The sequence below is a fragment of the Tupaia chinensis genome, unplaced genomic scaffold (assembly GCF_000334495.1).
Source record: "Tupaia chinensis unplaced genomic scaffold, TupChi_1.0 Scaffold000117_2, whole genome shotgun sequence".
Lineage (NCBI taxonomy): Eukaryota > Metazoa > Chordata > Mammalia > Scandentia > Tupaiidae > Tupaia > Tupaia belangeri.
In genome coordinates this window covers 1883628-1895917 of record NW_006159583.1, presented here as the reverse complement: position 1 = coordinate 1895917, position 12290 = coordinate 1883628, and the positions used below count along the sequence as shown (strand labels likewise).

General features: G+C 36.2%; 1 protein-coding gene across 1 annotated transcript in view; it reads right to left on the bottom strand.

The window, feature by feature from the left end:
• LAMA2 (laminin subunit alpha 2) overlaps positions 1-12290 on the bottom strand; it is a 509250-nt gene that overhangs the window by 452279 nt on the left and 44681 nt on the right. Inside the window, exon 4 of the mRNA XM_027770245.1 lies at positions 3297-3539. Coding sequence (XP_027626046.1) covers positions 3297-3539 — 243 coding nt within the window. The remainder of the gene's footprint in view (positions 1-3296; positions 3540-12290) is intronic.

The window sequence follows — 12290 nt, the reverse complement described above, 5'->3', positions numbered from 1 at the left end:
CTTCCGCTCTCTGGGAGGGAGAGGTTGGGATTTACCACTCTGTGCACACTTCTGTAGTAGCACTTTTTTTCTATGCTGTTTTACTAACTGATTTTTATGCTTTCTTCTTTCACTTACCTGTCACTTCTTCAGGAAGTTTTTGTTTTGTTTTATTTTGTTTTTGAGAGATTTTTGCTATAGGACATGTGTGCTCGCCAGAAAGATGGAGAGAGATAGAGAGACAGAAAGCGAGAAATCATCCCCTGGGGGGATGGCCACACCATAATCCTTTCTCCTCCATTCTCCTCTCAGGATCTTGGGCATGCACGTACACACGCCTGGCATTAGTTTAAGCCACCAGGTCTGGGACTCTAACCGCGGTCAAGTACATGGGAGTCCAGTGACATAGCCATTACGCCAACTGTTGGTCCCATTTCTTCAGGAAGTTTTAAGAGTAAACATCTAACAATTGTATCGTGAGAATTATTTCAAAGTACATGATTTTAAAATTCAATGTTAATTATTGAGATTAAGATTTATTTCATAGTCAGTTGTCTGGGAATTGTTGGAAATAAGCATCCCAAACCTTCAGAGCATCTTCAGAAGTTATGTGACATCAGAACTATTAATATATTACTTTAATTTATTACACAAAGATGCTTTAGAACAATATATGTATTAAAATGCTTCATCTATTTTTTGAAAATCTCATTTTAAATAAGTATATGGACCTGCCACAAGGTCCTGCAAAAATTATTGTAGAAGCAGGGCTGGATTCTAGATTTTTTTAATCCGATGTACATTTTTCTATATTATAATATCTCAGAATGAGTATTCTTTTATTTATAACGAATCTAGTAATAGTGTATCTCTTCTAAACCACTTCTGAGTTTAAAAATTATCAACTTCAGGGATCAGCGGATAAGGTAATGGTTACATTGCTGGACTTCCACGTAGTTGACCAGCATGATATACACCTCAGTCCAGCCTAGAGAGACTATTATATACATCCTCATCAACAGGTAATAAACATTGTCTGTGTCTCACAAGTGTCTTACCTCTTTATTTTCCCCCAAGAAGAAAAGAAAAGAAGTAGTGTGTTCCACAAAGGACACTTTATAAAGCAAGCAGATAGCTGAGGATAGGTCTGAATTTCATTCCTATTCTTAGATCCTATCATTTGACTTCAAATATTTTGAATTACTTCCTGTTCCTTGCCTCATCTACTTTCCTGTGAGAGACCAACAGACTTAAAGAAACACATCACAGAGAAAGTGAATTAGTTGTTAAGAGCCATCATCAAAGAGTAGTTTTTAGCAAAATTTGTCTGGGAGTAAAAGCAATATAGGCAGTTAAAGAAACAAACCAGCAAACAAACACATCTGTTTGTTCCACATTGGCAGGCTGAACTCATCTATATGATGAAGACCCACCATGAATGCAGGGAAAGCATGGTTAGGGATTTGCATATAACTCGTACATTACATATGGATCTAGGTGAATTTTATATTGCTCAAATAATTAGTGAATCAGATAACTTTTAAAAGGTAAAGAATAGTTTTTAAAACATTAGTAAACAGTCTCTTGTAAATGAGGGATCCAGAATAAAATGAAATAAATCAATAAAATTTGATTTAAATATATGCTGTTTGCACTCCTTACTCCCATATCCTCAGGCCCAACTGGCCCAAGAATTGGATGCCTCTGGGCACAAAGTGGGTTGAACAGCTGTCTGACTCACTGCATCTGACTTCTTGTCATTTGGCAGATTGAGATCTCTGTTGAGAGTACCATTTGGAATGTTTTCCCCCAGAATTTGTATATTTGAACACAGAATTTGAAATATAGTAAGGCACTGGCAAGCATTCATAGAATAATAGTGCCAAAAGGAAACCTGATAGATTTATGCCAATAACCTAAGTTTATCCCAGAAGTCATAACTTTTAGATTGGCTAGTGTCGGCATGATAGAATGTGCATTTTGCTTTTGGATTTTTTGAAAAATATGAATATAGAAGATGATGCTAGCTAGCTTCAGATGTGTGGACTAGTGAGGAGATGATATCAGACACAAGAATAAGCAAGTATTAACACAGGTGATAAACCACGTGGGAGGCAGGTAAGGAAAATATAATAGAAAGAAATCAGAGAATCCAAGAGAATCACTAAGTTATGTTTTGGTATTTGAGAGAAAACTAATAGTAATAACTACTACTATTATTACTATCATAGTTATTACCATTCTTAAAGCAACATGACAACAAAAACAGCTAATGTTTATAGAATGCTTAGTATACATGTCAACACTGTTTTAATTCTTTAAATATAAGTCACTTAATCTTCATAAAATAAAAAACATCTACTACTCTTTCCAATTATTTATTTTCTTTTTAGATAGGATCTCACTGTGTTGCGCTAATCAACTTAGAGCTCTAGATCCTCATGCCCCAGCCTCCCAAATTGCTGTCACTATACCCAGACTTTAGGTTGAACAGGGAATCAAACTGGGACCTCTCATGTGGTTCCAGCCTGCGGGGCACAACATCATTGCAGCATACCATGGACACAGGGCCTATCATTATTCCCAATATATGAGAGATGAAACTGAGGCACAGAGAACTTAAGTTACTAGACCAAGAGCATACAATTACCAACAAGAACCTATGTTTGAATCTGCTTTAAAACCAATGAATGAATCTATGTAAAATCTTAGCCACAGGACAAAAAACACTACGGGGAGCAGAACGTATTGAATTAAGCATATATCTTAGCTTGCACAAAATGGAGAACCTAAGATTCCCTACATACTACGTACTACTCAGGAAAACCTGATCACAGTGGAAGATCTCTCTGTAGCCCTACATAGTACCATCAGAAAAATATCCAAAGACAGCCAGATCTCCTCTTTATTTCGGCCTTTCATGAGAAGTGTATTTTTTCTCAAATTCTTCTCTTTGTCTCCATCTCCAGACTAGAGTGCACACAAATGAAACACTGTCTTTAAGGTCTCCAAGCCTTTAATCATTAGCAATTCTCATTTTCAGGAAAATCTCCTTATATGTAAAATTAATCATTGGCTGTCCAACTGAAACCCATTTCCTCTTTTCTGCTCTTTATTGGAGATGGGAGGCACATAAAGGTAGTTAAAATCTAATCACCTTAGTTTTTCTTTCTTATTTAATAACTCATTTAAATGTACTTCTGCTAAATCCTATTTTTAAATCTCCCTGACATTAATTACTGTGATATTTGAGTCTTTCTGACAAGCCTGTTTTTGTCATACTGAATGTACTTAAATGGTGAGTTTTCCCATCTTACCTCTCCATTTTCTAAGGGGTGTATCTTGGAGTAGAATGAAGTGCAGATGACTTCATCGTCTTTGGCATACGATGGTGGCCCTGTGCGCGGGTAAATATTGTACAGGGTGAGGCACTCGGTGTCCGTGACAGCGTGATACTGCCAGGGCTTGTATTCGATGTCATCAAGAGAGCGTTCCAGAATCCAGTTTCCAGGTCGAGGAGAGTTCGCTGCTTTCACGATCACATAGGCAATCTGGAAGACCTGGGGAACAGCAGCAACCGTGTCACGTTTATGTTTCCAAAGTATTCTCACCATGTTGTGTCAGACATAAGGCTAAATGCAACCGAAGATACTATTTCAGATTTTACTCTATAACCCTTTTATGTTCTCTGCAATGATTTTAGTAGTGTATGTTCATATTTAATAACTTTCTGCTAAGTGATGTTTCATTTTGACAGTCATGATGTTGAAATAAATGGGTTCAGACCGGATTTTAGTTTTCTAACAAGTCACTGCATTGTTTTACCTAATTTTAAAAACGCCATCATAATTATTACCACCTAACGCATTCCTTGCATTCCAAATCACTAGGCTTCCTGTGCTAGAGACTATAAAATATATGTTAGAAATTTCATGCATGAATAGTGCTTGGTAGTTTGGAAAATATGCTTGCTTGTATAACTAAGTCCTCAGAAAACTACCATTTTGAGGGTGTTAATGTACAGCAAATCAACAGAGGGTTTTGGAGGCACATTCTTACGTTCAGATTGTGGTCTCATTTGTGTGACTGTGGGAAGATTACCCTTAGAATTCTTGACTTCCTTTTCTGAGACTTGAGGTCAATAATAAGCATATTTTTGAGAGACAGTCTGAATTCAATGAGCTAATGTATGCAAAGTAATTAGCACTAGGGCTAGGCAATAAATAAATACTCAATGAATATCAACTGCTTTACTTCCCTAAATAGAAAATAGTGAAGAAGAGAGCTCAGTGACTTGCAGACAACTGATTAAAACTGGAACATTTGAAGGAAGGGTTTTTGTGCCTTCTCCCTATAAGGTAAACATGGGTGCAAAGAGGGGAATAGACATCTTTACTGTAAATCCACAGAATGACAACTCAGGGGAATATGACAGCCTCACATTTCAAATCAGCATAGAATTTGAAGGTCTAAAAGAAACATTTAAAATGTTTATGATAGAACATATGTGTATTTTCACCAAGGTAGAGTCTAAATGTCCAAAAGAATTAACATACAAACATTAGTGAGTGCCCTGTGAGGAAAAACAGATGCTAAATAGGCTAAGATACTATCTCACCTTTAATGGGTTGATAACATATTGTAATAATGAGACATATAAAAAAATACAATAGGAATAATGCAGTAAATACTCTGCAATTTGGGGACCTTGACAGCGCTAAGCTCGGTGTGTCGGGAGTCACTCATCCGAAACAGTTTAGAAGGTCGGTTCCACTACAATGTGGTTAAATGCCTGCAGGGCCACAGAGGAAATGCTAAAAGGAATGTTCTGGAAATAAATTGTACTTGTTTTCTAGTTGTGACATGGAACTTTCACAAATATGTGTATAATATCTATGCTATACTTCCAGGAGTTAAATTAAAAAAAAAACAAAAAACAAAAAAAACATGAAAAATTGACATTGAAGAAGCAATACAAGTGGCTCTGATGCGGGTCCTTTGAGATCTGTGATAGAATGCAGGCACACTGTGTGTAAGTGAGGGAGATCAAAGGCTATCAAATGACTTCTATTAATGGTCGAGCAGGTACTTGCCTCTTAGGCACAGTTGTGTAAAAACCAGTGGTTAAAATACCAAAATACTTGTGTGTTTATTGGTAAAGAGCTATTGCCCAAGTTCTCAAATACTTTCCCTTTTCTGGAAGCCATCTGATTAATCCCAGTATAGCAAAAAACAAACAAGACATCTATTCTGTTCAGTCTGGACCATTCTGCTTTATTGAATATCATTGCATGTGGGAAATATTGGCAAATTTATATTTACAAAGGCATTTTGATGGACATGACGGCAGATAAACACATGTACCTGTGTATGTGCATAGGAATATTTGAATATATTTAGCTATCTGGGGAAGGATAAGTAGAGACATATGAGCTGTCACCTCTGAAAATTAAAATGAGTAGTTAAGGAGAGACGGCAGAGGGCTTCTAGTTTTCATCAAATGCCTTGATATATTGAATTAAAAAAAAATTCAAGTAATACAAATACAAATAATAATCTGGAGAAAAAGGAAAGCTATTTGCTGCTGCTGATGAGTATAGTAATGGCTTTCTTAACAAAATTGTCTTACTTTTAATAAAATTATTTGTAAAATAGAGAAAAACTTAATAAGTATCAGAGAAATGGCAAAAGTAAAAATAAGATGGACCATACTCCATTGACTATTATTCTGCATTTTTAGAATTATTTCTTTTTTATAATTATTTTATTTTTTATTATTCATTCATTTATTTTTTTATTTTGACCAGAGAGAAACAGAGGGTGACAGTGAGAGAGAGAGGAAGTGAGAAAGCAAGCCACCAGATTCAGGACTCGAACCCTGGTTGGCCATATGGGAGTGTCCAGCACCTTAACCACTACATCACCTGCTGGTCCCATTTTTAGAGTTATTTCTTACAGGTAGTTTGTATTCAACAACTCAACATATGGAACTTCTTCATAAAGAAATTCACAGAGGGACATATCAATTAGTTAACTTCAAAAGATACAAAGGCAGAATTATCCTTGTCTAAAGGGAAAATTTCCTGTTTTGTCTTCTACAAAATATGAAATACTTGAGACCAGTAGATGGCATAATTGTTATGTCACTAGACTCCATGTAGTCAACCATGGTTCAAGACCTGGACCTGGTGCTTGAAACTCATGTCAAGTGCATGTGCATGTGTGCCCAAAGTCCTGAGAAGAAAACGGAAGAGAAGGGATTGTAGCATGGCCATTCCCCTAGGGGTGATTTCTTGTTTTCTGTCTCTCCGTCTCTGTCTACAGTGAGCACATGCAACCTACAGCAAAACTCTCTCAAAAAAAAAAAAAAAAAAAAAAAAAAAGAAAGAAAGAAAGAAATATTCTGGTCCTGATATCTGTAATCCCAAACTATTTCTGAAAAATCCTAAAACAATAAAAAAGACAAAGCAAGTCAGAGAAGGAATCAGCAGATGGCATAATGGTTACGCCACTGGACTCCCACATAGTCAACTGCTGTTCAAGTCCTGGACCCAGCAGCTTAAAACTCATGCAGGGTGCATGTGAGTGTGCCCAAAATCCCAAGAGAAGAATGAAGAAGAAAGGACTGCAGCACAGCCATCCCCTGAAAGGTGATTTTTCACTTTCTGCCTCTCTGTCTCTGTCTGGCAAGCATATGCACCCTATAGCAAAAATCTCTCTTTAAAAAAGAAAAAAAGAAACCCAGAAAAAACTTATCGAGCTGCAACTGTAGTTTTACACTTTTAAAGATACTACAATCTTTATTATTTTATGAAATGGTGTACATATAATATTTACTAGATCTAGTAGAATAACCCAAATCACTGTAACATGCTTCTATGTTACTGCTCAAGACACAGGTCTTTTCTACTTGTTAGAACTTGAATCCCAGTCAACACTACAGTATTTTGTCACTTACAAGAACTAAGGCATACATTCTTTGGTGTTTGTTTTATTATAACTCTACAAACTGAGAAAATTTCTTAAACATTTTAAATTTCTGTGTCCTGATCTTTTTCTTTTTTTCAAAGTCAAAACTATAAAAGAGATAATGAATACAAAACACTGCATGTTCTTCAGAAGAAATAATCTATATAAATACTATGTTAGCATCTTTTCTCTTCCAGGAAAAAGATAAAGCTACACAGAGATATTTTTTAAAAGATACAAAACAAAAGAGAGATAAAAAGCATATTAGAGATTGCAGGTACTCAATAAGAATAAGGAATCACTGAGATTATGGATAAAGAACAGTGTTTAGAAAACAGCTCAGCAAGCACATATAGGAAAAGCCAGATTCTCTTGGAGCTAAAATATGGATTTATAACTTAGGAGCTTCTGTATCTGCTCTGGAATAATAGATGAAAAAAATAATCTATAAAAAAAAGTTCTACTAGAAACCTTGTAGACACTTTCTATAATTCAATATAACAGCCAGCATTATGTGACATGGAAGAGCAGTCACTGCCTTACAGAATATTAAGAGTTTCATTTCAAAACAATATTTCTCTTTCATTTATTTTCTATGGATTCTTTTACATTCCATGCAAAATTAATTAAATTATTCAGCATGTAGTATTTTGAATAATTGCTCAAAAATGTGGCAAATAGCACTATTGAAAAGCACAATGAATGGTAGAAGTATTCTTTGAAGGCTTCAAAGAATGACTGTGAAAATTTTAACAATGGTTTTTCTAAGTACTCCAAATTTTTAATGACCCTAATAGAATAACTCCTAATGTTATCTATGCCACTTTTATTAACTATGTCTTGTGTTTTAAAGACCCCTCAAAATCTGTAGTTATAATACCTATTTCCAGATGAGTAAAACCCTAATCAGTTTTGGTGTGTGACAAGGAAAGCAAACATCCCTGTTATAAGAAGTGCTAAAGACCGCTAGGCTTCAATGAACCTCATACAGTCATGTGTCACTGAGCAAGGATGTGTTTTGAGAAATACACCATTAGGCAGTTTCATTATTGTGTGAACATCATAAAACAAGCTAACACTAACCAATATGGTATAGCCTACTGTAAAACTAGGCTATATGGTATAATCGTATGGGACCATGATCTTATATGCAGTCTATCATCAATACAAGCATCGTAGTGTGGCACTTGATTGTACTTTATTGATGCAGCATTAAATGAAATGTTCCTTACATATTAAGCAAAATATTAAGAACTTTATCTCACATGTGGAGTTGGAAATTAGCAGCTCTCTGGAAAATCTTTTAGTCCTAAAGTAGCATACTTCTATGGTTTGAATTATGATTTGTCCCCTAAAAAGGCTCATGTTTTGGAATTTGGCTCCTAATAATAATAGCATTGAGAGATAGTGAAACCTTTAAGAGAAAGACCTACATTTGTTGTGGGCAGGTACTTTGCCAAAAGAGTTAGTGAACCAAAAGACAAAGACCTGCCTTCAATGTGAGTAGGCACCATCTAGTCACCTGGGAGAATAGAAGGGACAAACAGAGGAAGTAGCAAAGTGTATCTTCTTTCTCTCTCTGCCCAGGGCTGCTGACTGGCCTATTTCTCTAGGTCATGTTGTGACTTAGCAGCAGAGGCTGGGCACATGGCCAGCCCATGCTCTTGGACTTTCCAGATACCAAAATCATGAGCCAAATAAACCTCTATTTTTAAAATAAATTTCCCAGTCTTAGGTATTTTTGTTTAGTAATAGCAGACTAGTACATATACAATAACCATCACATAGATAAATGCTTTTTAATCTTTCTCACATCATGGCTAAGATAAAATGTTATCTATATAGTACTGATATTAAAGGAGTCTTCACAGCATGAAATAATGCACAACGTAGGAGTTTTGGCCACTCTAGATGCTCCACTGGAACTGAATATCTTAGATAAACTCTAACCCATATAGGAAAGTCAGGCATCCAGGACCACTTTCTAGCTCATGAACACCACGTCACTATCCTCCTGCCTTAACCTTCCAGCTGCAGCTAGAACAAGCGACATGCACCACCTTGCTCAGCTTTTCAGGTGTAATCAAACTTGGGTCTCCCATGTGGCCTTATGCTGCCGAGTAGCAGAGATAACCACTAAGCATTATTATAGCTGAGGTTTTACTGTGATTTTTGAGTGTCATATTCACACAGTTAAAAGAGTCAGGTGAAAGTACAATTTCTTAATGACCAAGTGGACCACAGGACCTCATTTTTCTCTAGGCCTAGCCCCATTAAATGAAGACCACAGTTTCTAGAACTTGGCACTTCTTTCTTCTAATAGGTGGGCCTTGACCTGAATAACTTTCCTCCATTTCTTTTCTTTTAATCTCTCAGGAAAACACCACATGGCCATATACACGCTGCACAATGAACCCTGCATTGTTCCTCATATTGCTGTCTGTCTTAACTTCTGATAACAGTTCATTCATATAACAAAACTGCTTAATTTTGAAAGAGGTTTTCTACAATATTATAGTATGTGCTCTTGCCTGTGTTATGAATTTTTGCCATTTTTGTATGATGTAATGCCAACTCCAATGTATTTTGAGAGCTCCTCTGTATTCCAGTTTTAATAGTGTGTTTGCCAAAATCTCTTTCTTTGTCCACATAGGCATATTGGCTTCCACAAAGCGATGAGTCACAGAATATCAGAATCAGGAAAGATCATGGAAAGCATTGGTTTTCAAACTTACTACTCATTGGAATAATCTGGGAAATGTTATATTGTAGAAATGCAGATAATGTCTCTCTGAGTTCGTGGATATATAGAGTTCATGTGCTTATCAGTTCTTCCACCTGTAACCTCTATGCATGAAAATAAAGAAATGAAATAGAAAGAAATAACAACACAGAGGAAATGAGAAGACAGCATTTCCCTGAAAGTTCCATGAGAACTGCTGATGAAGAAGAGCAGGGTTCATGGCCTCAAACACTCAGAGTAGCCCAGGTAGAAGTTCAGAACCTTACAAAGTCAAGTCTGACAAGAGCAGGGAAGAGAAGTGGACTGAATACATGGAATTCATGGAAAGTTTGTATAAAACAGAGGTCTGACTCAAAGTCCCACTCCTATCTGAGGCACAGAGATCAAGGCTTTTACTCTCTAGCAAAAATTTGTTGGCATTCTCATAAAATTATTTCTATTGTATCATCTTAAAAATTCACTTTTTAAAAAATTTATTTATTATTATTACTTTTAAAATTTTGCTATATGGTACATGTGCTCATAAGAGAGAGAGAGAAAGAGAGAGTGAAAGTGAGAAAGCAAGTCACTAGGTCCAGGACTTGAACTGTGGTTGGTCATATGGAAGTCCAATGCCTTAACCACGATATCACTTAATGGTCTTCAAAAATTCTTTAAAGTGATAACTACATAAATTTTGATAATACTATTGCTGGACTTAAGTTTAAATCAAGCTCCAACAAAAAGTTTTTAAATAATCCTTTGAACTGAAAGAAAACTAACCTGGAAATATGTCCAGTTACTGTTTTCTGGGAGAGCTTTGTGTCTCCTTGTAAATTTGCACTTACTTCAGCAAACCTAGAATAATGTGTTGGGGAACTCAGGAGGCACTTGCCTGTTTATACTTTGTATCTCCAGGCAAATTCATTTATAATAATTTTACACAATGAGATAGTTTATAATTGTCACTCAATTATAATGTGCAGCCTACCAATCTAACCCCCTTTCTCTAGTGTATTCCACAATTGCTGTGCATGAAATAATGAAAGTTGCAGGTAAGCAAATGTGCCCTTTCACCTCAGAGTAAGTAGGTTCTGTGTCACAAGAGAAACAGAAACACTCCGTCCCTAATTAAAATATACATATATATATTCTCACATTATACTCATGGGAAGCTAATACACTTGAAAATGAATTACTCTACCACCTCAGAATTCCTAAGAAACAATCATCTAAGTGGATGACTAATGATAATCCTTTGAAGAGAAAATTTTCAATTATTTTTTGAAATTGGTTATTTTTTTTAAGGGTTTGAATCAATGCCTAACTCTTCAAGGGCAGTATTTGAAGGATTCCTCTACTTCACTCTGTAAGAAAGCAAGTCTCAACCTTTAGCTCTAAAAAATAATGAGTTAATTTCTACTTCTCCCTAAGTTGATATATAACTGTAATGTAATTTTATTTTTTTAAGTCTATAGGAAAGAACTTTAAGAAACAAGAATAGCCCAATAAACCCTGAGATGGAAGAGCAACAGATGGGGGGATATATTACCAAATGAAAGAAAAAAAAAACAAAAAAAACACAATGTGAAATATATTGCAATGGTATGCTACTGATTACTATGAAGTGGGACCCTACTGAAATAATGAATCAATGGCCACTAACGTCCTCCAAAGAAAGACAGTCAGACATTTTCAGCAGTGCAATGGGAACACTCAGCACCGTATACAAAGCGCTCATCCAGGAGCCAGTTTGTGACACAGTGGTGTCAGAAATGGACCGACATGGGAAAGGTCTTATGTTCACTTCGTAAGCATGCCTGCAGGCTGGGCATGTGTTTTCTTGCCTGTGAAAGATGTCTGGGGGGGTAAATCACAGAACTGGGACCAGGTTAGGAGTACCTATCTCTCTGTCTCTCTCTTTAATGAAAACAAATAGATGAGTAAGCTTTGCAGGAGGTAGGGGGGAATGGTTTTGCCAGAAAAGTGAAGCTGAATCTGAGAAATGCTCTAAATTTGATCACCAGTTTTTAGAAAATACAGTAGCAGAGGAGAATTTAAACAGCACTGCAAGAGTACAATTAGCATTTGATAATGGTTTTGTTTGCAAAGGAGTTTTATCCCTTCTAGATACATAAGGAAATATTTATGGAGAGATTTATACATATAAAAATTGCTTTCAAATATTCTAAGGGGTGAATAAGATTAGATGAGTTCAGAACTGATATGAGAGGAGCCATGAGTTAATTCTTTTTTATTATGTATTTTAAAAATTTTACTTATTATCATTATTTAATTTACTATATGGTATATTTGCTCACCAGAGAAAGACAGAGAGAGAGGGGGATAATGAAAAAGCAAGCCACCAGATGCAGGACTCGAACCATGGTCAGCCATTTGGGATTCCAGTGCCTTAACCACTCTGCCATCTACTGGCCCTCCATGAGTTAATTCTTTTTTTTTTTTTTTGAAGAGGTTTTTACTATAGGGCATGTGCACTCACCAGACAGACAGAGAGAGACATAGAGACAGAAAGCAAGAAATCACCCCCCAGGGGGGATGGTCACGCCGCAATCCCGTCTCCTCCATTCTGTGCTCGGGATCTTGGGCACACATGCAC